Source organism: Apostichopus japonicus, chromosome 8, assembly GCF_037975245.1.
Source record: "Apostichopus japonicus isolate 1M-3 chromosome 8, ASM3797524v1, whole genome shotgun sequence".
Taxonomy (NCBI): Eukaryota; Metazoa; Echinodermata; class Holothuroidea; order Aspidochirotida; family Stichopodidae; genus Apostichopus; species Apostichopus japonicus.
Window position 1 is genome coordinate 18,506,134 of NC_092568.1, and position 26,184 is coordinate 18,532,317.

Below are 26,184 nucleotides of genomic sequence, written 5' to 3' on the forward strand. Positions count from 1 at the left end.
TTGTAATCCAAATTAATGTTGACGATTATGTGGAATTTTGCATGAAGGTAGCTGTTATGTACAACTCCGTGGTACGACATGATATCACATGTCTGGGTAAGATATAGATGATTGGGCGTGAAGAAATGTTTCATGGTCTGTCGGTGTTAATTAAAGAATATATTCAATATTCATGTGACTAAATTATAAAGTGCATCGCTGATACAAAACTCAAACCAACCAAGATTAAGGTCAAATAAGTTCAAATAAATGTACTGATGCGTGTAATCACCTGTTGCTGCTTTGGCATTACCACAGGCCTGTCGAGGGAGACTTTGGAAAGTCGGGAAGAGGTATAGCCCCATGGGGAGCGGTATATCCCAGGGGAAGGGGCATAACCCTGGGAGAAGGGCCTAACCCCGAAATAATGTGGTGTATCTCGGAATTTTGGAGGTTCGGAGGAATATGGATTAAGAATAATTTAAATTTAAGAGTAAATTATATAACTAACTACAGAGACAAGTCAAGACTCAGGTTAAACTAAGCTACTCTGGTTTTTGTATATGATAAAAGTAAACAAGTAAGTAAGTGATATACATGTAGACATTTTATTTTACTAAAAACATATGAAATGAAGATATTTCAAAATATTAAAATTAAAATATGTGGCTAAGCATGAATTAGTTAACAATATATTCTGTAGAAATCAAACAGACAATTGCAAATAGATGAGTTCATATTATGAAAGAACTTTGTTCCAATCTTAAGGAATATCTGATTACATATTTCAGGCAAAAAGGTAATATAAAACATAAACAAAGCAGAAAAAAATAAGCAGAAAAAAATAAACGTGTTGAGAATAACGATTCTACAATGATAATCAATGGAGCTTGGAATACAATGGAAAGTGTAAAACAATGATACACAATGGAATATGTAAAGAAGGAAAATATTAGATGAGAATGCTAAATACACCCCCTCTCCAGGAAAGCACATTAATGGTACATACCAAACAAAACAACCTGATAGATACTCATATTTACGTGGCACTATTAAAATGAGAGGTAACTTTATCAAAGATTCAGTTGAGAAAGACTGCTGGGCTAACTTTTCTTTCTTTCTTTTCCATTTTTTGGGGGAGGGCGAGGGGCAGAAATTGAGTTTCCTTGTTGTTTTCAGTTTTTATATTATTTTGAAGAAAAAAAGTCGGACACATGGCAGCTGTCTATAAAGGAATAACAAAAACGACAGTTAAAAACTATGCTGCATTTAGAGAATGCTGGATATCGAGAGAAACAGAATGTACAATAAGTGAGTAATTGGTAGTAAAACAGCCAATATTGGGGAAATTACTGAGTATATATATATATATATATATATATATATATTTATATATATATATATATATATATATATATATATATATATATATATATATTAAATCGTAATGAGTTGGAAAATCCAGGACAAATATATATGTATACGTTTGTTTGATTGACCCCTATCTTGGTGTGCATCTTGGCGCAGAATGTTATAAGTCCGGTGAATATATATATATATATATATATATATATATATATATATATATATATATATATATATATTTATATATTTATATATATATATATATATATATATATATATATATATATATATATATATATATATATATATATATATATATATATATATATATATACATATATACACATATATATATATAATTTGTAATATTCTTCCTTTCATCATGCCTCCCATTAAGAGGGTCTTCTTTCATCTTGGCAACGCTTGTACAAGTTTATTTCAATAAACCATCACCATAATGAAAATGAAAAGAAATCAAGGCCTTGCCATCCATATTGTAAGTTTTTTTTTTTAATTCCCTTCATATTTGTAGAATTTCTCTTGATGTTGTGACGATGTCAATTTACATTTCGAGTACACAAACTTCCTCATTCCTTCTTTACCTTTCATCCTCGCTGCCCTCCGTTCTTGGCCTACCTTGTGCAGATTGGCCGCTCTTAAACTTGGTGCCGCAGCCCTAGGTGCCTTTATAAAGATAAGAACAAAATAGAGTTGGGCACAAAAAAAATTATTACAAAGAAATTTGCAAAATAATTTGAATCCATAATATTATTTAGGAATAAATGCCTTTTGATGTATCTTTATTCAAGTTTACTACAAGAAATGTCCAAGGAGGTCTTTTGTTGATTTTTACAGGAAAATTCTACTCAGTCACTATTTCCTGAACAGAGACTCTTTTCAAACTCGCTCACATCAGTGACATGTGCAAGAGGCTTTGACCTGCCACACTTTGTGGTACCTAGCTTGATTGGACCCGTTTGCCTATTGCCCTAATTTGCAAATTTAGAATTGGGGCTGAAGCCATTAATTGTTATTACTTATGAGGCTTTCCTATAGAATAAGTACAAACAAACAGTACTGGATGACAATTGAGAAAACTCTTCAATTATCTCGTACATTTTCACAAACATATGTGGCCATATCCGGAGAAATGTGTTTTTGAAAGGTGACTGGTATTATTACTTACCCTTAATTCCCCTTCCAACTCCATTGCGTTTCTTTCGAAGGACAAAAATTCATTTCCCTTGTCGTAATCTCGGGTTGCACTGGCAACGCTCATGAGATGGTGACTTTTCCTGTCAAAGATTTGAAAGAAGATGAAATTTGAAATCCTGTGTATGATTTAAGTAATTTCAGGTAAAGGAAATATAATATGCTGCTAGCCCCCTCTTGTAGAGCCAATCATTAAAGCATCACTGCTGGTGATCAGTTGACAAGGGACATATTAGAAAACTTTGAAGATAGCCTTTCTTTTAAAGTGAGAAAAACGTGACATTGTGGAGAATTGACAGAATTCAGGGACAAATGACAAGATTGTTCGTAAAACCGTACAATCTAGATTTTTATGAACCAGCAGTTCCTTTTTTGTTTCTGGCGCTGATGACCCTGGAGTTCCAACACTGAAGGAGATAAATACCAGGGCATCTCCAACAAGGGGCATGGTTGTTGTCATTCTCTGGAACCAATGAGTCTTAATGGCATTACAAAATGTGGTAGGGGTACAAACACATGTGGTAGGGGACACAAACACAGCTCTCAAAAAGTCAGCCAGGCAATTTTGAAAGTGTGAAAGGACATCAAGGCAATGTTATTGTGATTGAGTTGTACGAATCCTTTATATATCCACATGTTGCCCCTAAAATGCTCTTTACTTCAATACTCAGCTTTAGCTTTGTGGGAATTATATTTTGAAAAACTAACAGTCTACCGGTATCATATCAGTTTCGTTCTGCCACAATTGTATTCTCAAGGACGTCTGTAAACTAGACTCGGATAGTTTCATAATCTAGAGTACTATGAAGACACCTAAGACTACATGGATAAATTAAAGAGCACGGCAGCTTTTGCAGATGGGTAATGCAGGATTTTACGGCAAATGTTACCATCGTTGATCGGAGGAGTTGGCAACGACTGCAAGTTTGCACTGCTGTAGCAACTATAAACCACAGGAAAGCAAACTGCAGTATTGAAAAATAGAACAGAGAGAGATAATGGAGATCCATTATGTATTAAAGTACACAAGCAGATGAGAACTTAACAAAAGTTTCGAAAATTGTAGCTTTGACAAATTATAGATTTATTTCTGAGGTACAAGGTCAGGGGTCAAGGTCAGCGAAAAAATGGCAATAAAAAAGGGGGGGGGGATTTTTCTGCCATGCTAGATGAGGATCACATGATGTTTACAGGGCATTAATGTTTCATAATAGCGAAAACAGTTTTAGTAGTTAGTAAAAGCAAAGAATATTAGTCATATTACTCAACCATATAAGTAAATAAAACCTGGAGGGCTACATAATACCTAAATCTAGCCTAGAGCAGTTTGCAAAGAGGAAGTACTTACAGATGCAATCTTGCTCCCAGGACATTTCCGGCTTTAGCCTTTACAGCAGATTCCTTCATCGCCATGGCACCCACTACCGGAATATTCAAGTTCTGTTAGAGAGAATTTAAAGCTATGAAGTGCTAACATTCTCACCTTTCATTTTATCATTGTCATAATGATATGATTTCCCCCTTATTTTCAGCAATAGGTATAGACACTTAGGGTTCTATAATTGATGACATATATGTCTCACCAAATGTCACAAATCAAATATCGCGCCATTCCCATCTAAGCATCTTTGACTATGTTGTTCAATTCACGGATACACATCTTTAGTGCCTGTAATGCCTCATAGAATATCCTGGTGCACAGTCAACGCCCCATAGAATATCCAGGTGCACAGGCAACGCCCCATAGAATATCCAGGTGAACAGGCAACGCCCCATAGAATATCCAGGTGCACAGGCAACGCCCCATAGAATATGCAGGTGCACAGTCAAAGCCCCATAGAATATCCAGGTGCACAGGCAACGCCCCATAGAATATCCAGGTGCAAAGTCAACGCCCCATAGAATATGCAGGTGCACAGCCAACGCCCCATAGATATCCAGGTGCACAGGCAACACCCCATAGATATCCAGGTGCACAATCAACGCCCCATAGAATATCCAGGTGCACATGCAACGCCCATAGAATATCTATATTTGTGCACAGGAATGCATACCATTTTTTTAAATTTATTTATATTTTATTTCACAGCATAGACATACCGAGGAGGCCAAAAGCGAATAACAAAGGAAGAGTAGCTTTTCATTTTCCAATCGATGCTTACAGGTTGCAGCTTTGCAGTGAGCTATATCAACTTCTTAGTCATGCTGATTCAAGCTCCGTAATATTCACACATAATTACCTAGTATTACACTTTCATCCAAACTATGAGATTCGTACATGTGTAACGACTGCTTAGTCGCTCCTAATTAACAAGTGGTTACTGTTTCAACCGCTCGTTCAAGTATAGAAACTTTGTGTCCCACAAATTTAGAGCAATTTCTTTCTTCACTTATGCGATTCTTTCGTGCTTCATCATTCCTGGTGTTTTAGATCGACTAAAACTAACGTGTTACATATTACACTCTTGAGCAACTTTCATTTTTCTTTGGCAAGTGCAGAAGCAGAGATTGTGACAAAGTCTATTCAAATGATATCGATTATAATGAATATGTTATGGTACTGAAGAGTACAAGTAAGAGATTAAGAGTGATATCTAGAATAACCACCACCCTAGACTTATCTGAAAACCCAGAGCATAGATTGAGACTGGAGATTTCCATCTCATAGTTCAATACAAGCCTTCGGTGATATTTCTGTTCCAGCAACAATTTTCTAGACATTATTAAACCAAGAAAGAAGCAAAAAGGATATATCTAACCGTTTCCATTTGATTTCTGTCTGATGTCGTCTCACGTTTCTCTGTCAAAATCCGAAGAAATCTTCTCCCGTCTTTGGTGGTGTAACGAACTTGAATCTAAAAAGCGAAATCAACGATGCAGTGGGTTGTTATATTTTGGCACTCTCAAAGCATACTCAATTGCATTTTGATTTTATTCATATTACTGCTTTATGAGAATTTCCAAGATTGGTCATAATTTTCACAGTTCTCATTGATATATACGACCAATCAATTTCAGGATAGAAGTACCTTGTTCTATATAGCAGGTATTGAATATTAATTCAATTCATTTTGCTTCACAATTAAAATTCATTTGTAACAACAACCACCTTTAAGTTTGATGAATAGGAGACAAGATAACCATCTTAGCAATGTCCTACAGTTTCATGATGTTTTCATCTTTTCATTTCAAAATGGTTGCATTTTGTGACTTCCAATACCACTTCAGAAAGGCAGCTATAGCCTCGTGGAAGTAAATAATATTTAGCTCTATTTCCATATTTTGTCACCTCTCCAAGCAACAATAATATGATCTCCTGTTTCAGATGATTATTCAGATTCCTTTGTCCGCAATAGCAGTGATCAAACTTTCCAACATGTCATATAATTAGCAATTTACATCAACCCACCCTTCCCCACTGTTCTACAAAACTATAACATTCTCTAGAAGTTTGTTTTGGAATAATTAAAAGCTCATACGACCCATGAGATACTTTTAAAGAAGTAAATCTTGGCTCACCTGGAAAGGCAAAGCAGAAACTTCAGCATTTTGGAACTCTTCTTTCTTCTGGAATCTGAAGGTCAGTTCTGTGGATTTGTGTACATTCCCCAAACTGCATGAAGCTATACTCTTCTTGTTGAACTCAATCTGTGTACATCAACAAACAATTATTTACAAAGAAAGATTCATAAAATATTAGGTGTACTGTCAATTCCATTCCAATATGAAAGCAATAAGCTTCCTAACAGTCACTGCATGGCCACCTAGCTGGTCTGAACTGTACTCTTTTCTCTCAGATTTGGCAGAATGTCTGACAAATTTGATCTGTAATTCAAGTTATGATATGTTACAAGTTGCAATAGCAAACCCCAATTAGTTGTTGAACCTGAAAATATCCTCCAGATAAACTTTGAAGTAGATTTCACTATTAGCCTGACTCCAAAGGACAGTAGGAAAACACTGTCCTACGGCATGCCATGTTGGACAGAGCTTAGCTTGTCCGCGGTGCTGGTTGCAAATGTCAGAGTGACCAATTTAAAAAAAAAGAACTGTAAAAATTAACCCCAATCAGATTCTCTAAGCATATAGGTCCCTATGGGAAGAACTGAAAAGAAAACCAGCAGGAAAACCCTCCCAGCAGTTACCTGCCTTTAAATACAAGACATATGCAGCACAGAGTAGTTTGCAAGCTAACCCTGGCTTTACTGCTACAGGAAAATCATTAACCTATGACTGCTTTTCTGCCGTACCGTAATAGCTAGCTGATTGCAACCACACTTTTCTCGGTTGGTCTTAGCAAGTATTAGTTCAGCATGTGGAGCCCCCAACCCCCACCCCTGCAGCTTCCTGTGAATGGAGGAAACCCAAGTTCCTATGAGATGCAAAGTAAGGTGCTTTGTAATGTCTACAAAATCTACACCATGGAATATTCAATTTGTTGAAATCACCACCAGCAGAGGACTTGATGTGTTAGTAGCAATATATTTTCAGGTGTGTATAAGTTACCGATTCAAACTATTTAGTAGGGTCAATTGCACTAAATGTCCACATATGTTGTTGCACTGATGCTCATCTGTAAAAACACCCTTTAAGGAAAGAAGTTCAACGTTACTTTTCTTTCCAACTGATATCTTGAAGAAAACAAAGAAAGGAGCTACATTGTAACATATTGAATATTGTCACCAGACAGGACAAGCAGTGTTTCTGAAAGAATAGCAAATTTGCAACAAGGGAAACACAAAAAAAATCACAAGTTGGGAAGACAGAGATGGCAATTAACCATTTTTTAAGGTCAAGAGGTGACAAGCCGATACAAGCAATATTATGACAGTGCTAAACTCATACATCATGAGTAGTTTAGCTTAGTAGAGCGTAGACTCCAGGATAGAACTATAAAATATATAAGGCATCCTACCAGGCATATATGAACTTTTTTTATGTTCAGGCTCTGGAGATTTTTACATTTTTCCCTCTGCTGACCCCAAATGACCTTTGACCTTCACCCAAAACAAAGGATTCTTGTACTCATGGTAGGAAAGCCGCATGCAAAATATGAGAACTGCAGATGTTACCTATCTTAAGATATGGTGTTTACAAGCTAGGGTGTCACACACACACACACATGCCAACTTGACTACATAGGTTATTTGCCTGCCTACGGCAAGTAACCAAAAAGACAAAAATATTACTAAGGATATAAACGTTGATTGAACCATATTAAGTTGGGTTCTCAGTAACTCATATTTTAGCCTAAGTTTCCTTCCATGCCCGCTGTAAGATTCAAAACTTTACTGGGGCAAACAATATGGGCGTCCAAAATTTTCTCAGTGCAATAAAACTTGAGACAAACTTTGCTGAATGTATGAGTTCGTTTTTAATATTACATGTACTGGGCAATCATTTGGGCACTGGGCGTATGTAGCCAGACAATATTTGGCTGACGTATTATGACACACTGCATGTTTCCATCTTTGTAGTTAGTGAAAACAAATTGCTACAATTCCCAAAATTCACCAAATATAGAATGACATTGATGTAGAGAGTTTCTAGAAGAAGAATATCCTACATTGTTAAAACTTGCAAAAATCCTCCCCCACCTCCAATGAAAAGAAAAATATTTGATGAATAGTTGACGGTGGGTGATTTTACCTTTTCACTGACAAAGCAGAGGTAAGGGTGAAGTATCGCTGTGACCTCGACACCGGTGGCGATAATTACGTCCTGCATGAGTTCCCTCATCTTGTGGCTGAGTTCGTGAGGACTGAGAAGGTTAATAGTCCCACCAGTGATGGCAGCAGCCTTACTGACAGTCTCAAGCTCGTACTCTTTATCAGTCTGTATACCGATTACGGATATCGTGGTTTGTTGCTCCTGAGCAATCTCTCCAATCTGTCAAGAGGGACACCATGAGACACGATAACTTAGATAGATGGTTGACATTCTACACATACCGTTTTTTTCCCGCCAAGATCTTTGGTACACGAATATGATTGGAGGTAAAACACTGAAATAGTACCTCTTATCAGGGTGGCGAGTGAGTGCAAGTTAGGATATCAATATGTCTGGATATCAGCAAGGCATTTGTGTTTCCTTCTTTCTAGTTTTGGAAATTTTTAAAGAGCACAGAAAATATCGGCTAGACAGAAGAAAACAAAAACAAAAAAACAGTGGCCTCGGGAATACAAAGCCTGCCCTCTACTTACTGAGTTGTCCTGCCCTAAGCTGTACATGGTCGCAACTAACTAATTAAACATCGTTTTGGTAGGCGGGTGCAAGTAAGAAGCTGTAATAGATTGGATACTGTGTAAAACAAACCATCCCACCCCATTTTTCAATGGCTACCATTCAGAAGGTGACGGTGAAAGGACTTCAAACAAAGTACACCCATCTCAAGCTATGTGCATATGGACATTGGAAAATTCAACAAACTGACCACTGTCTGGAAATAAATATATGACGGCAGATTCTGACCTTATCATAAAATCCAGGATCTCCTGGCAATTTTCCAACTCCTAGGTTAGGTTGCCCATCTGTACACAATACTATCTCCGAGCCTGGAGTCTTGCTCAAGAAACCCACACACAGGGCCAAGGCAGGTCCCAGTGCTGTCGAGCCAGCAAGACATAGGTTAGAGATCTGTCCTCGCAGAGCTCTGAGGAAAGAATATATAGTTAGGTGCTGAATTTATCACGTATGTTTTGTCACAGTTACGTCATAATGGTTTCTGAGTTTATATACTTGCTAAATGTCAAAGGTCTGTAGTTGCACAAAAGGCTATTATATACCAAAAAAAGTCTTCTAATTATATCAGACTGTATTACTAACTAAATTGTTACATTATCACTGCTTATGTTCTCAACTACAAACAAGGAAAGCCTATACATTACTCTAGTATGCTGTTTGCTAATGTAATCAACTGGTTGGAGGTGAGGGGGGGGGGGGGGGGAGAGGACGACAGAGTTTCTTAACAAAAGCACATCCTGTAACTTGGATGCACAGCTTTTACCAAGATACAGAAAAAATCTGTCTTCTTCTAAATAAAGTTGGCCTTCATATAACCAATGTATTGGAACGTTCTTCATTTGTCACGTTGTTGTCTTCATAATAACCAATCAGTCTCACATCAAACAAGTGCTCTGTTACCAAGAGATGCAGCCAAACATCAGCATCAGAAATACAAACTGTTTTAAACAATGAAATAATACAAATGATACCGTACAATTATTGATATTGAATCAGCACTGGAATTTTCATCCTACATGGTTGACAAATAAATCTAGAAGATCTGGTTGGCTCCTTAATAGTCTGCTACCACCTATTTTGTGAAAAGCTCTCTCATGCCCAATTTTTTTTTGGCTACATTGGTACAATGCAATTAAAGCTGCTTCCAGAGAGCTTGTTTTTCAACATTACATTGCATACTAATGTAGACAGAATAAAATTGTTTGCAATGTACAACAGGCAAACATTTAAAGAACCAACAAAATTGGGCTCTACCTTTTCTATAACTTCAGATTTGTGTAGTTTAAATAAAGTTTCCAAAAAAAATATATATATCAAGAAAAAAAACTTCTACGTTAAGTCATGAAAGACACGTAGATGTATGCGAGTGTCACCCTACACATTCGACAAAATATAAGTCTTGACAAAGTTATTAATTATTAATTAATTACTAATTATTAATTATTAAAAGTTATTAGTTTATATGAACAGATGAGAATCTAAGGAGCAAAGCCCATGCTAGTTTATTTCCTACATATATATATATATCTATATATATATATATCTATATCTATATATATATATATATCTATATATATATATATATATATATATATATATATATATATATATATATATTTATATATATATATATATATATATATATATATATATATATATATATATATATATATATATATATATATATATATATATATATATATATTTATATATATATATATATAAAAAGGAGAGTATCGTTTGTTCGCATCAGTCAACGTGACACAGCACTACAGGAATATACTGTTCATACCCAGTAGTCGGAATCATGGGAATTTTTTAAGTTACTTTATCATATTTCAAACATTTATCGACCCGATCTCCAAATTTGCATTGTTAGGCTCTTTGAGGAAGAGCTTGTGGTCTAAATTATCATTCACATCATTATAGCTTGATAAACATGTTAAACTTACTCGGCGTTTTCGTTCAGTGGTTTCATGGTCTCAGATACGGCTAGACTTTGTCCAAGTGTTAGTAACCTATCCAGGTGATTGGCAGAATTCCTAATCTCAACCTTAGTATCTTTATCGCATATAAACTTAATCACCGACCCAAAGGACACAAGTCCTGCCTTCTTCTCTGGTGATTCAATCTCATGGAAATCAATTTGCCTGAAGGAAATATAAAACCCAGAAAACGAAAACGTTTTGTGGTTACTGTGTCTAAACATATTCATAGTGTGGTAGGCAATACATGTTAATATACATCATCTGTTGCCTAATGTGGCAAGGTATAAGGGAAGGTATCAGGAATCACTTATGGTACCATTTGAAAATTGACAGATTTATTGTAGCATAATTTTGGAGTTATCATGTTCAAAGGTTTTCAGACTTAAACACCTGTGAACCTCTACCAATTTCACTCATGGGGCATCTATCTACCAAGTATGAAATTGTTCCTACTTTGATTGATGAGATATTGGTTTTACAAGATGTTTTTGACTATTTCTCTTTAAGCCTCACCAACTCATGAATATTAATGAGGTCAAAGTTGTTGTTGCACAGAAAATATACTCACTTCACCATACCAAGTATGAACTAAGTCAAACATACTGTTGAAGATATATTGAAATTTCATTGTCCTAATTTTGCTCTTTCCATTCTCAAAGTGTGAACAACTTTTTAGAAAAAAAATGCAATCACACAGCCCATGTCCCCTTCTTATGAACAAGGCAATTTAAATGCGTCTTCTTACCTGAGACCAAAAAGCCTTGCAACTGGCCATAAATCCTCATATCATGAAAAAATAAAAATTCCTATTTTACAAGTAGCTGAAACAGGGATTTAGCTTTTGACCGAAAAGATGTATTATATACAAAAAAAGAAGAAGAAAAAAGTCAAACATATATTTTTGTTTCACTGATCATAATAATTAAAAAAGATAGGCTTGGGTCTGCTGGGATCATTAATTAAACCATACCTCTGTACTGCCTGCTTGATGCAATCCAGTCTCGACACTGACGCAACGGTTCCTCTTCGAAGGGCAAACCACTCAGCTGATGAAAAATGATAAAGCATTTTAATAACAAACAATTGTAAAACCAGGAAGCTAGGACACATTGTTTGAAACTCTAACCAAATGGGAGCTAATGTTTTTTTGACATAACATTGTCACACTCCTTTACCTTTTGATGCAAGATTTTATCAAATGTATTCACCATCTTAAGTATATAATATCAAGCATTAGCTGGAACACATTATTCTTGATTCTCATATTATTTTTTTTTGTATCCAAATTCATCCCATTTTTTATCCAGTTTCTATCTCACATGATTTTTAATCCAAAGAATCATACAGCTTCAAACCACAGACCCTTTTTAGTATCAAACTGCAGAAATGCACACCATGGACTAACACCTTTTGTTTGATACCATTTTCCAGTGGTTCTTCGCTTACTACTAGCTACATGTTTATTGTAAGCTGCAAGAGATACAATATGTCTGCCTTCATAGTCAACAAATATCTCTAGACAATCTGCTTGGTCTGTTCAGCTTCTACGTACATCTTGCTGTTTAATGTACTGGATAGAGTGACTATTCTATGTACAATACTATAAATTACAAGCATCAGCTCTTGCTCATTAAGAGTTTGGTTTCACAGCTGTAACATGTACACGACATTATCCAATTGCTTGTACTACTACTGTATGAGTTTTCACACTGCCGTTCATAATTGTACATCACGTGCAAGCAATCGGTCCGACTTGAGAACAACAAGGATTGTCTAATCGTTTTAATTAGAGATTGCATTATCTTAAGTACTAACATGCAAAACGTACCCAAATTATAAATCAATGTAAATCGTTAAGCGTCACTGAAATATGAAAGCGATCTGATGTAAATGAATGGTTTAGACGAGCTATTTGAGGAGGCATGAGTACATTACTGCTCCATTACTCTGCCATTTCAACGACATTTCTGGGATGATGAAAATGGTGGACTAACTTTGAAGCAAGCATTATCTCTTACGATTGGCTTCAATATATATGATGTGGGTAAGTTTTTTTTAAATATTTTTCCATTCCTATTTTGCAGCAGTTGGAGAAAAAGAGCTAGCGGGATTTAGTTTACACAGCTCCAGCACATACCTGACAATATCACACACACCCAAATAGCTGTGTTTACATTCAGACCGAGGACCCCATTGTTTTTGCCATTGTTCAAATCCACTTACCGTAACCTTAATAACACCCCTTTACAATAGAATTCTTGCAAGGACGTGGTGACACACACACGCTACATTCGAATATGTGGAACCTTACCTGAAGTAAAACATATTGCAGTTATCTTTGTGGTATAATAATAACTAACATAATTATTTATCATATTAATTATTATTAAAAATTTATAAGTACAATCATGAAGTTTGGAAAATGTCATTTTGTCATTCTGCTATTTACAAAGATGTGTCATTATTGCTACCTTGAAGCTCAGGCAGAGCGGTCTTAAATCCCATTGATGAACTGACGTCTATACAGTAAATCACCACGCCAGCCTGTGACACAGGTTTATCTGTCTCCAGGGTAACCTCCGTCCCTTGTTCAGAGGAAGCTTCGACCAAAAAGTCGACTTGGGATTCTTTTGGAATCTGCAACATTAACAACAAAATGAAAATGAAAATACATGTTTTCAATTCTAAATTGGAAATATGTGTGCTATTAATAAGATATGCCATGCTATAGTATGAAAAAGTAACTGACATTTTTGAAGTCACAGTTCATATGCACCACGCCTGTCTGGACACTGACGTAAAAACTTCTTGGACATTGCTTAATTCTCATAAATTTTAAATTTTTGTCTAAAATATTTAACCTGTTCTTAGACTGATTTTGATAACAGTTCAGGGTTTTGTTCACATTTGTTGTAAGAAGGAATACTAACATATCGCCCACACATAGTCTCCAGGGTTTTGTTCACGCATGTTGTATGAAGGAACATTAACATATCGCCCATATATAGACTCCAGGGTTTTGTTTATGTTTGTTGTTAGAAGGAACACTAACATATCGCCCATATGTAGTCCCCAGGGATTTTTACGTTTGTTGTAAGAAGGAACACTAACATATCGCCCAATTATAGTCTCCAGGGTTTTGTTCACGTTTGTTGTAAGAACGAACACTAACATATCGCCCATTTATAGTCCCCAGGATTTTGTTCACGTTTGTTGTAAAAAGGAACACTAACATATCGCCTACATGTAGTTTCCAAACGATTTTAGTCTAAACAAAGCACCACAACAAGTCTTCACACACTACCGTACTGACTTAAAAATCTGTGGTACCCAGTAGTTAGTCAAGTACACCAGCTCAAGCACAGCAACTAATACTTTTAACACATACTGTATCTGAGGAGCTTCAATTACCTCACCATTTATATATTCCAGTGGAGATATAATTTGTACAAATTTTTATAGTCACTTTTCAAAACATGTGAAAACTAGATTGTTTCAAGGTAAAACGGTTTGCTGGATAGCTCTCTTAGAACAGGAGTTTTATATCCTGAGGTCACTCCATGGTGTGATTCTGTTTTATTTGTGTGATGTGGGCGGTTGTGATTTCTAAAGAATCACCTTGGAAGAATTCTATTGTATGTGGCATTGTTAAGGTTAGTGGATTTGAACAATGGAAAATACAATGGGGTTCTCGGTTGGAATGTAATACAAACATGTGTGCGTGTGTATGTGTGATTTTTCAAAGAGCAAAATTAGAAATTTTGTGAACCTCTTTATAGACTGATTGACACACAATCACACACTTACTTCCTCATCAGAAACGTCTACCTCATTTTTGGTGTCACAGAAATCGCTGCAGAAAAAAAAAAAAAAAGAAAAGAAATGTAAAACAACCATGGAACAAGCTATCAATTTTATGCTGCTCATTGAGAAAGATTAGAGATGATTATCTAAGTTCCCCCAACTTTTGCCTTGATGCCCTCGGGGACCATCCAGCAGCGGATGTTGATGTCTACAGACAAGAAGTATCCCACCCCCCACTCCTCTACCCTTCCTTTGAGAAATTTTTATATTACCATTAAGGTTGCTTAGTTGCCATAATTTTAAAGTAATTTACATTTAATTTTTTTCACTCTCTCGTTTTTCGGTCAGACTAGCGCCTCAGGCCCTAAAGCATTCGGCGACGGTTATATGAATCAATTGCTTATCAGGTGAACGCAGAACATTCTCAACAACAGTACAACTTTTTCTATGTTATTTATCAGTTTTCTTGTCTGTTCTGTAGCTAGCTTCTTGTTTAGTGGAAAGACGTTATTGATATTGATAAAGTTTTGCAAAGCACACCAAAGAAATCACTGAGTAAAATTGTGATATACTCTAAATGGAATCGCACTGGGGATCGCATGGCATCTCACAGTACAATGTAGAGCTGCATCTTTACAATATTTGTAGTTGGCATGCAATCGCATATACAGCACAACAGAATTAAATTTTAACAAAGGTTTAATTGGAAAAAAATAAAATAATAATCATGAACTATGTTTTGTTTGTAAGAATATATTTTCACATCCATTATAATATGGGAGGTCGATTAACTCAAAGATATATAGAGAAAAGGGAGGGGGGGGGGTGGGTGGAGGTTCTTCTGACAAAAATGATTTCAATTCATGGAACCATATTTAGAGTAAGGTGGAAGAAAGTGAAAAGCTGTTTTCAAAATTTGTATGTTTCTCGCTGATATTCAAGCATAATGACCTGATCCAGTCGATTGACCTCCACCAAAACCAATATATGAATCTAGCAGTCATGTGAGGAGACCTGAACCTCGTAAGGTCCAACAAAACTGTGGTCTTTCTTGAGATGTTCTTTATAATTTTGTTCCTCTCTGATATGACCTTTGAACCTTCACCAAAAAACAAAATAGGGTTCCTAACCCCACCAAAGGAGATTAATGCAATACACATGTACTCCTTTAAGGTTGCACACTCCACACTGAGCATACCATATCAATCTGCCCACATGTCCTCATTCAGGAAAAGTGCCAAATAGAAACAGGGAAACATCTTTCTCCTTTCATTTTTTATAACAGGACTTGTTTTTGTTTTTGTGGCTTAGATGGCAAAATGCACAAAATAGAAGCGACTGAGAGATGTGCAAATTGAGACAAATTTTACAGTTAACAGTTCATAGAGTGGCATGGAAAACCTGATAACTGGTGAGTAGAGATGCTTGTTTTACAAGTGAAAACAACTTTGGGCTCTTTGCTAAAACTCTAAATAGTCATGGTATGGAAACTTGAGGTACACAGCAACTAGTTTACAGCATTTGACCTGGTGAAAACTTCTACAAGGATTTAGAACCGTATTACTTTGACGAAAACTTTAGTGTGTAAGTCAACAGGCTATTGATATGTATGGAGTATGCTACCTTACGTCATAGTGCTCACTTGCTGTAAGTAGACAATACCAGTGCCCAACGACTTGCATCATTTCCTCAGAATGCTTGTGTGCTTGCTCCCTGGCATTGATATTAGTATCACACAGTCAGACAACATACATAAAAGCAGCCAGACAATACAAGGTGACAACACTACCCAAAGAAGAAAAAACTATGGCAAAATCAAGAGAAAAGACCATTGGAGGATATGAAAAGACAAATAGATGAAAAGCACATGTTGAATAATGGAGCACACGCAGGAACATTAATATAGAAGGCAAAACACAAAGACTAAGTTGATCAAAATAGGAGACTTCAAGAGGTTATATATAGCATGAATACCATTTTTTCGTTTACATAAATAATACTCACCACATCCATGTTTGTGTGGAAGTATCTCCAGAGGATGATGGTGTTATGGTCGATACGTGAGATAAAATGGCGGGGCACTTGCAACAGGATACAGCGTCTCCCGTCATTATCTTGGGGTCATTCTCCAAAGTTCCCAGAGAAACAAGGATAACATTGCCATCAGCTCTCCTTGTTTTGTGTGACATTATTTTAGCGGATCGCCGCCTGCTAGGGACTTTAGAAGGAGACACTTTTAAAAATCAACTTTTAAAAATTTTGACTTTAGTTTCCCTCTCATGCTAACACCCAATTGAGAAATCTGAAAATTTAATAAGTACCAATTGGATGCTTGGCTTCCCTCTCACTATTCCACCCATCCCCCTTTATGGTCAGTGAATTTTGATTAAAATCATCGGAAAAGTATCCTAACAATTGGATAGCCATCCCAACGCAAGGTAAATGCCAGTAACCCTCTACAACATACATGTATCTGCTTTAAAGGAATAACGATAACAAACAAATAGGAAAGGGTTAATTGCACTTCCCAAACTTGTGACACACTATACCCTATATTACCTACCTGCAAAATTACGTTACTTGCTATCTGTGTCCAAAATCACTTGACGACTATGAATATTACACAATATTACACAATTTATCGGATTTTTGAAGCAAAGTCAGATAATACCTCTTGGCGGCTGATCTTCGGAGAGCTGAATTTTATCCTTTGGTATCCCCTTCACAGTTATGGTCGTACGGAAGGATTCTTCGATGGTTGGATCGTAGTCATTTAGGAAGGTGTCTTGGGTGAGACGAATCACTATGGAGGACTTACCGACACCTCCAGAACCCAAAATGGCAATCTGTAAAGAGCAAAAATATTCGATGCAGACTGCATGCAGAGAAAACAGTCACACAAAAAGAGAGATAACATCATGTTTCAAACTTAAGTTCATGCACTGGTTTCCCCATCCCCTCCCCAGGGGTATGGACGCCGCTTCTGCTTCATGATGCCCTGGTACAGCGATCATAGAAACAACAGTTAACATATATACCGGGACATTGTAAGATGTGTTCAACAATTCCCCGCATGGTTTACACGATACAGAGTCATACACTAGATGGTACTGTAACTGTGTAAAAAGACAAAGAGTTTTGATACATTTCAGTCATAACGATGACTGCCGTTTAATCCGCTTCTACATTTAAGTAACGTCTTGAAACCAACCCTGTACTCGATGCCAGTACGGATCGTTCTTCTGATGAGCTCTTCAAAAGCAAGTGTGACTTTCTCTCCAGTCTTTGCTGATGTTTCCATGAAAGCCATGTCTCTGGCTTTCGCCTCCTTCTCGCCATCGGCAGCTGGTACTTGACGTTCACTCTCGAGATCTGACTTATTCCCGCAGAGTATCTGATTATTAAAACAAAAAAGGTCTAAGGCGTGGCGGAAAAGGCAGTTTGAACCATTCGTATACAGCACGCGTATCTAATGTCACAAACTACACATGTTGAGCATGAAATTCATTTCTTCTTAAATGTTTCGATAGTTCCCCCATTCCATGATCATGTAACGATGCGCCCCATAATCGCACAGGACATAACTTATCAAACATGTCTATACACTCCATACCATATGTTTGTTAAGTTAACCATAAATGACAAACTTGAAGAGCGATCAGATGTAAGTTTTTAATTCATAAGTGCTCAGGCAAAGATATAACTTACTTTTTCATAAAGAAATGCCACACTGACACCATTTTGTGACCATTTTGACTATTACTCATAAAAGACCTCATGTCCACTGACTCTGCTACAGCTTTAGCTAAACATGTCTTGCATCCAATCACATTGCTGCACATGTCATCACTCGTACAGAGCGGTATTTTTATCGGAAAGAAGAGAAAAACTTACGGCTGAAAATGAGGTTCCTTTTATCCTCTTGGCCAGAGTGTGAATGTCTAGAGCTGCTTGAAAACTATTCTTGTCATCGATAGAGTAAACTATCACAAAGGCTTGGCCTAACCGCATATACTGTCAAAGACAAGTTAAAGATCTTTTATCGGCAGACTGTCTTTGTTGTCGATAAAATATCTATTTCCAAAAGTAATTGGCATATAAGTATGAGGTTCCTGAAATATGAACCAAAAATCTTGGTGAATGACTATTTTGGTTGTTGCTATTTTATTTGATTACAAAGGCAGAATAACTTTTAATGCCAAGACTTGTGTTTCGGGCACATACGATCCACTGTAGGCTTACCTGTCTCCTCACAGTCACATCGTTCTCGCTCTACCGTGTCTGGCGTGACCCGATATTAGCCTCTGGGAGGCAGAAGTGAAAAGTGTAATCGAACGGTGGTGCCGGACCCAAGGACTGATTGCTAAGGGTATCCAGTGCTAAAGAGGTTTACTACCAGTTCACTCTAGGCAAGGTAGATTGAGAGTGCCCAATTTGTTAACAGAATGTGTGTAAAATTGCTGTACATTGTACTGCACATAATCCTACCTGCTCCCGAATGGTAGAAAACTCCTCTTGCCCTGCCGTGTCCAAAATGTCCAGCATGCAAACATCTCCCTATCCAGAGAAAAAGAAAGAGAATCAAGATCAAAATAGGCTATATGATCAAACTGTTACTGGTGTTACCAACACAAAACAACAATTACAGAAACTTTCAACAGCCAGACACTCCTTATGTGTATTGTACTAGCCTAAAGAACTTTAAGTGGTTACTTCATAATTTATATGCTAGACCCATTTTATATTTGAGGGGGTCAGGTGGGAGAGGGTGGGGTTGAAACAGGGAGTTTGGTTTATCTTTGTGACTTTCTTTGATTTCTTTGTCCTCAGGTAGCTTAACCAAAATGATGAGTCTCTTTATTGACAATTTACAGTAACTCCACGTTTATAAAATATTCGATGTGAAGTTTTGCCGATGCTGGTATTTATTTTTGCTATCGAAATTATGACTTGCTCGCTGTTTTTGTTGCATTTGTAACTTTGCAAATGTGAAAATAAATAATTCAATTCAACCAAAGGAAGGTTTCTGTTGAATCCTCCTGCCCCTCCCCCAATTGCACACATACAGCTGAAGAAGCTAAAAGGTTCAAATCTTTGTTTCAAACCCTGCTCTGTCCTTGAGGTCCAGCCTTCTCATCCGGTCCTTCTACATAGGGTGACTCTCATACTGATGTTTCTTCATGGGAACACGTTAACGCTCTCTCTTGTATCCCTCAACTAACCAAAATCCTGCCTTCCATCAGTCATTACTAAACTGCCTGAACTATATTGCTAGCCCAATATGATACTTGAAAATTTGATATTTAACTACCAATAATTATTGTATCCATGCTCATTGCAGGGTAGGCATGCATGATATTATTTACAAGTTGACGTAACTACATTTATATAATATTAAATCTATAATTAAATCAATTTGTGTCAAAAGCATTATAGAACGTTGCCTGGGTCTCAGGTTTGTTCAGGACAGATGGATGATGTGGAAAGACAGCACCAGAAGAGACGACAGATAGACAGGGTTTTCTGCAGTTTCTATTATTATATATTTCCACCGCTTCTCGAAACAACCAGAAAATATAAGTGCAGAGGTTTTTTCTACAATACTAACTAAACAAATTAAATTGTATTTACAACGTTGCTCACAAACGCAAATCGTGACAATCAGAGGTCTTCAAGTAAATTCTGTCTGAATGATTATTGCGTTCAAAATATCCACTCCTTTTACTTATTTTACTAAATGTTTTACTTGATAAAAGTTGTTAGCATTGCATCATGCTAACAAGATATTTCGCAATGCTACAGCTCGCTCATGGCACAGTAAGAATCGTTAGCATTGCACAATGCTAAACAGGATGTGGCGCAATGCTAGCAGGTTAGCATTACATCATGCTAACAACCGAGGCTCAAATTCTGGTGAGGGGGCGGAGTACTAAATTGAAGGGAGAACATGTACCCTTTACAATTAGAACACAGAGCAGATGCATCTTTATTGTAAACAGATGAATAATACAGAATTCATAATCAAAGATCATCAATATCCCCACGTGATCATCAGCAATAACACTTACATCTTCATCATTCTTTTTCAGATCATCCAAGCTTGCTTTCTTCAATCCTTCTTCCAACATTATCACATCAGCATCGTCGTCTTCTCCTTGCAGATAGACAAACTTACTTCCGAATTCCATCTTGACTAAATCTAGTCCCTGAAGTCACAAATTGAGGTAACAGTCTACTTTACTGCAGAAAATAAAGTTGTATACAGTGATAAGAAATAATTAAACTTGGAAATGAAACTTAGTATAAAACCTACAGTGGCCTACCTGCAAGTGTTTACAAATAGTTTGACAGAAGGTGATTGAGCAAGAATCCTTTCTGATATTAAAGTTAAAGTTAAACTGTCGTCTTAGTTACTTATAAGTGATTAAGTCAGAACTTTATTTAAGCTCTCTACTACTATACACTACCATTCCCTAACACAAGATACATGAGGAAATATTTGTTCAACTCCTACACCATTTATCATTTTTGACAATTGTACAAACAATATGGTACTGTTTTGTTTCCAATTGAACTTTCACCTACATCTATGAAGCTGATTTTAAGGGGTTGTGAAACTAGCCAGGTAATGTACATCCAGCTAATTGATTGAAGAACAAAGTACTGTATGTTGAATGGTTAATCTCTCATTTCAATTAGGCCATGCACACCAAAAAGCAACCTGCTCAAGGAAGGAGGAGTTATTCTTTAAAAGAGTGAACATTGTAAAATGTTGTGATGTAATTTAAGTACATCTTCCAAGTACTATCATAAAATTGATGTACAGTAGGCCTTAGTTACAGTTTATCTCTTTATTTTTTTATATCATTATTATTATTATTATTATTATTATTATTATTATTATTATTATTATATATATATATATATATATATATATATGTAATTATATATTTATATATATATATGTATATATATATTTATATATATATATATATATAAAAATATGTATATAAATATATATATATATATATATATATATATATATATATATATATATATATATATATGTATATATATACATGAAATGCTAATATTGAATATACTAGTACAGATTTAAATATGCAAATTATGTAAAAAAAAAAGCATTTGCGTCTTTATTTAACTTAAAACTGACAAGTTGTAATTATATAAGAACTACATAAAATCATGAAATGCTAATAACGAATATACTAAGTACATATATAAACCATGTACATCAGTTAAAAAACTTTGAGTCTAAAATTACAAACTGTAAATACAGTGCTATGCCATACAGTTCTGTACAATCCTTCATTTAATCTATAAACACATCAATGGAATTATAGCAGTTGTACAAGATACTGTGTATCTATGTACTTTGGTGGACTGCTATGTATTGTCCAAGATCTTCATTATTACACAATATGTGATGTAGGACTGCAAGAAAAAGCCAAAAATCAAGAACTTCAGGATGAACTAGAAAAAGGAGGTAGGTATGTAATTATGGCACCCATTCCAGCTCCTGTAATGGCCATTTACAATTTCTAAATAAAAGAGAACACCATCCCTTAATATTTACTGTGTCACAACGAGGATGTTGGTACGCAGCGCAGCAGTGCTAGTAACAATGCGTGGGCAACCTAGTTTTAAACACTTCAAGACTATGTCTCTTCTTAATCTGTCTTAGTCATACGATAGAAACTATACTGAAAAGCACGATGATTATGTGGAATTTAAATATAGCGGCCACGTCTCCCTGATTTCAAGAAGGTATTAGTCTCGTTAGGGACTGTAACTAGGCAATTAATAACTTGATAAAAAGCATGAGTCCGGCCCTTTTCCTTCTTTCTTAAGGTTTCCCATTTCAAAGTCTTCAAAATCTCAGTGACGCTAGATTGCCTACGGATATCACGAGTAACAAAACGTGCTGCCTTCTTTTGAAGCTTTTCTATTTGATCTTGGTCTGAGACCTTATAAGGGTCCCAAATCTGAGTTGCATATTCAAGAGTAGAGCAACGCATATACATATAGGCCAATTCACATAATTCTGGTGGGCAAGAGCGCAAATTCCTATTCAGGAAGCCAAGGCTTCTGTTGGTCCTAAAGCATATCTTATCAATATGTTTAGAGAAAGATAAATTGTTATAAACAGGATACCAAGATAAAGTTGGGAAGTGACGCACTCTAATATTTGATTGTATATGGAGTAAACAAACACAATATAATTGACCATCCGCTTAAATCCAATTTACAACTTTGAAAATAATCCTCAAAAGCTCAGGAAACACAAATATGATGCTGCTTAAAATGGTTGGCTAAACTTGCAACCTTAGGAAAATGTTGCAATAGATCTGTTCACTGATTAATATGAATTAATGGACTGCATGGTGTTTACCATGAAATAATTTATTCGGTATTGCAATGAACGATTAAATGCACAATGGGCAGTTTGCTATACAGGAAGGAGCAAGGAGATCTATAGACATAGGATAGCAGTTTTGCACACAGAAATAATCTGATAAGAGACACAATTCAGAGACTTCAGAACTGCAATGAAAAATGTGAACCCTAACATAATTCCCTGCACACTAAGAGAATCCATTTCAATCTATGAGAAATGGGTATAGGCTCTAAAACGATTTCTACATTGACAAACTTAGGATAACACATATTATAACAATACAGTATGTGTCCAAAGTAAAGTTCAACTTGAACTTCAAGGAGAATAACATGGATAGTAAAGAACTACTGCTAGGGTGTGCAAATACGATAAATGAATTACGGTACGTAACCAAGCTCACATGTAAGCCTAGATTACTGTAAACAACCATATATGCATACAGTAACCTAACTTATTCTTACATTACCTGGCTAAATTGCTGGATAAAGACGGCGCAGTATTTACCCTTTTTCAATTCTGCCGTGCTGAAACAGGTTTTAACCACTGTCACGGTTTTGCGATGAGCTGCCGAAGTTCTTCTCTTTCCCGGAGCAGAACTGTTAATTCGTGTCCTATTATACCTGAGAACGCAAGCTTAAAAGTGCCATCAACATAAGAAAACTTTGCCTCGATAAGTCAAAATTTTCAGTAAAGTTTTTACATATTAAGACAATATCTTACCAACTGACGCGCAGATAGGCCGTGGAATGCGGAACTGTAGCTGCCTGTTCGTACGTTCTTGTAAGCCTAATGATATTTCCTTCTTACTACTCAAATGTACGATTGTATATTCAATATTAATCACTATGTATGGCCGGGTTAAAAGTTGGCAGTTGCCTCCTGCATGGATGATCACGATGCGGCTCAGTGAACTAAAAATGTTGAATACAGTATTGCCCTGTCTCACAGAGGTTTTATGTACGTACGGCTCCACTTATGTACGCTTTACGATAAGTTCATCGAAACGATGGCAACTGTGATGTCACCATTATAAATATCAAAATAAAACTGTTAGCAAACTGCTTATACACTAGAGAGCCTGTATAAGAAAATGCGTAAAAGTAAGTTGGCCTGACGTTTCCATTCTAGCAGGATCTTCTTCAAAGGCTAAACCTTTATTAATACACAGTTATGGTAAGGCCATATCCAGTGAATTATTGCAATCTTTAGGCTTTACGTAGCACTATTGCAATCAGCAAACAATCAGTAAACAATCAGCAAATTTCTATTACATCATGTCACACATGAACGAGTATTATAGCAATATAAACGTATCGACTCTAGTAGTCGTGTAGGCTAGTAGCTACTACAGGTACAGATTGCACACCATAGATGAATAGAAAATTAAGCCAGTTTACGGGTAAAACTGAAGCTATATTTACGTTCACCTATAAGGTCGGTATCAAACTCCTGCTGGTTCGTCCCGGTGCCGTCAAAAAGATAAACAACGAAAGCTGCATATATATGCCTTTGCTTCACTTTTTGTGCATGTTGATTATGTTATATATAACCAATAGATGACGTACTATACATGTTTATTAAAACTAATACATGTTTTTCATGAATTAGCTCAGTACTTTACACCAACATTATTTTTTGTCAAGTTATCAACATTTTATTGTGGAATGGATGTCAATCGATCACAGATATGCCTAGTTATTACTTTGCCAATTCGATTTTCGATAAAACCTGTGTCGACATACATAAATTTTCGTAATAGTAAATCTTCTAAGTGAGTGTTTATTTATACTGATATATAATAATTATAATCAGCAGTTATTTTTACGGTACTTAAGCGACCAAAAATGTGGAAGAAACCCACAAGGGCTTATGACTTACAACTTACACGTCGGCCCTGGCTTCCAATTCAACATTTTAACTCAAAGTTGGAATCTTGGAATCTGGGACTAGGGAAATGTGACTTTTGATCTGAGGAGCCGGCAAACTACAAAGCTATACCTCAGCTTCCAACCAAATGGATCCTCTGTAAATTGTTCAGCCAGAAATGCTACAAAATCCGAAGGTCTTCTACGCCGGTGCCTTCCATCATAAGTTCCCGAGTTCGAGTCACTCCAAGACTGATGTATGTCGTCCAGTTACAGAGTTGTGAAAATTGACAATTCATAATCATGGACGTTAAATATGAATGTAAGAGACTGACTTCGGTCAGCTTGCGGCTTTGATAAGCCATTGAGGCTTCTTCACGAGTTCCTGCTTGCAGAAGGATCTAAAATACATACATACATACACACATACAATCAACAATATGTCATTTTCGCTACATTTGTCTTAATAGTTTAACTGCATGGCACTCCTTAATTAAATATTTATTAAAATTTACTGAATATTGCAACATAAGGGCAATTTTTATATAACAAAAGGGCAATTGGTAGTAACAAAATAGAAAAGTGTACTCCACTTTCTTTATAAATAAAAAAGCAAAATGGGGAAAATGAGACACTTCGATTAGTAGAAGGACCCCATGACACTTGTCTGGTATAGGTTAAACGCTGGCACGTTGTGTTAATGTATACAATATAAAGAAAGATCGAGTAAGGGTCATTCCGTGTCAAATCACGGATGGCTTTTGCTGCACCCTCTCCAAAAATTCCCAAATGTTTTGTATAATTGGAACACCATGACATGATCACATTCTGAATATTTTAGTTGCATTGCTTCACAATTGGCCGATTTATCATACTTTGTAATTCCGCGATTTGTCGCCATCGTGGCAATTTGGCATTTTCTTGACTTTGAGGTCGCATTTCTAAGCAATTAAACATCCAACTTCCTATCTATTACAGATGCCTATATAATCTATTCCATTATATTCTATTAGATTAAAAAAGGCTACAAAGACATTGTCTTGTGGAGTCTCAATGACCTTGGCAAACTCTTCTCCCTCATCAACTGGCACTGCGAGAGGTTCCATCTCTTTAGGTTGCATTGATGGTTGCTCCACCTCACAGGAACAGGTGTAATTGTATGTAGAGTCTGTTGTAATATGAATATAATATATTATATAAATATATATATTAATATATATATATATCTGTATACATATATATCTGTATATATATATATATATATATATATGTATATACATACATACATATATATATATATATATATATA

General features: G+C 36.0%; 1 protein-coding gene across 3 annotated transcripts; it reads right to left on the bottom strand.

Moving 5' to 3' along the window:
* Positions 1-1,682: 1,682 nt before the first annotated feature.
* On the bottom strand, positions 1,683-24,461 carry LOC139970868 (circularly permutated Ras protein 1-like). 3 transcript variants are annotated; one of them, XM_071976918.1, is made up of 18 exons: positions 23,731-24,461; positions 20,660-20,831; positions 19,080-19,148; positions 18,486-18,605; positions 17,803-17,985; positions 17,263-17,437; positions 16,596-16,809; positions 14,595-14,640; positions 13,259-13,424; positions 11,758-11,833; positions 10,752-10,949; positions 9,028-9,208; positions 8,206-8,445; positions 6,076-6,204; positions 5,316-5,411; positions 3,905-3,996; positions 2,531-2,639; positions 1,683-2,028 (listed from the first exon to the last, which is right to left on the bottom strand). In XM_071976918.1, exons 2-18 carry the CDS (start codon positions 20,777-20,779, stop codon positions 1,855-1,857), a joined length of 2,388 nt encoding a protein of 795 aa, XP_071833019.1. In that variant the 5' UTR covers positions 20,780-20,831; positions 23,731-24,461; the 3' UTR covers positions 1,683-1,854. The 3 variants fall into 3 exon arrangements, with proteins under 3 accessions (XP_071833019.1, XP_071833022.1, XP_071833020.1); XM_071976921.1 differs by lacking the exon at positions 23,731-24,461 and adding an exon at positions 23,515-23,724; XM_071976919.1 differs by lacking the exon at positions 23,731-24,461 and adding an exon at positions 23,477-23,724.
* Between the last annotated feature and the right edge of the window lie 1,723 nt (positions 24,462-26,184).

What these genes read in the sequence shown, in the direction of transcription:
- LOC139970868 (XM_071976918.1), bottom strand. Translation starts at nt 20,779, where the DNA reads ATGGAATTCGGAAGTAAGTTTGTCTATCTGCAAGGAGAAGACGACGAT. An exon ending in TTTCTACCATTCGGGAGCAG is followed by an intron (nt 18,606 to 19,079) that starts GTAGGATTATGT and finishes TGTCTTTGACAG; the next exon opens with TATATGCGGTTAGGCCAAGC. An exon ending in CGCTCTGCCTGAGCTTCAAG is followed by an intron (nt 11,834 to 13,258) that starts GTAGCAATAATG and finishes ATTTTTCATCAG; the next exon opens with CTGAGTGGTTTGCCCTTCGA.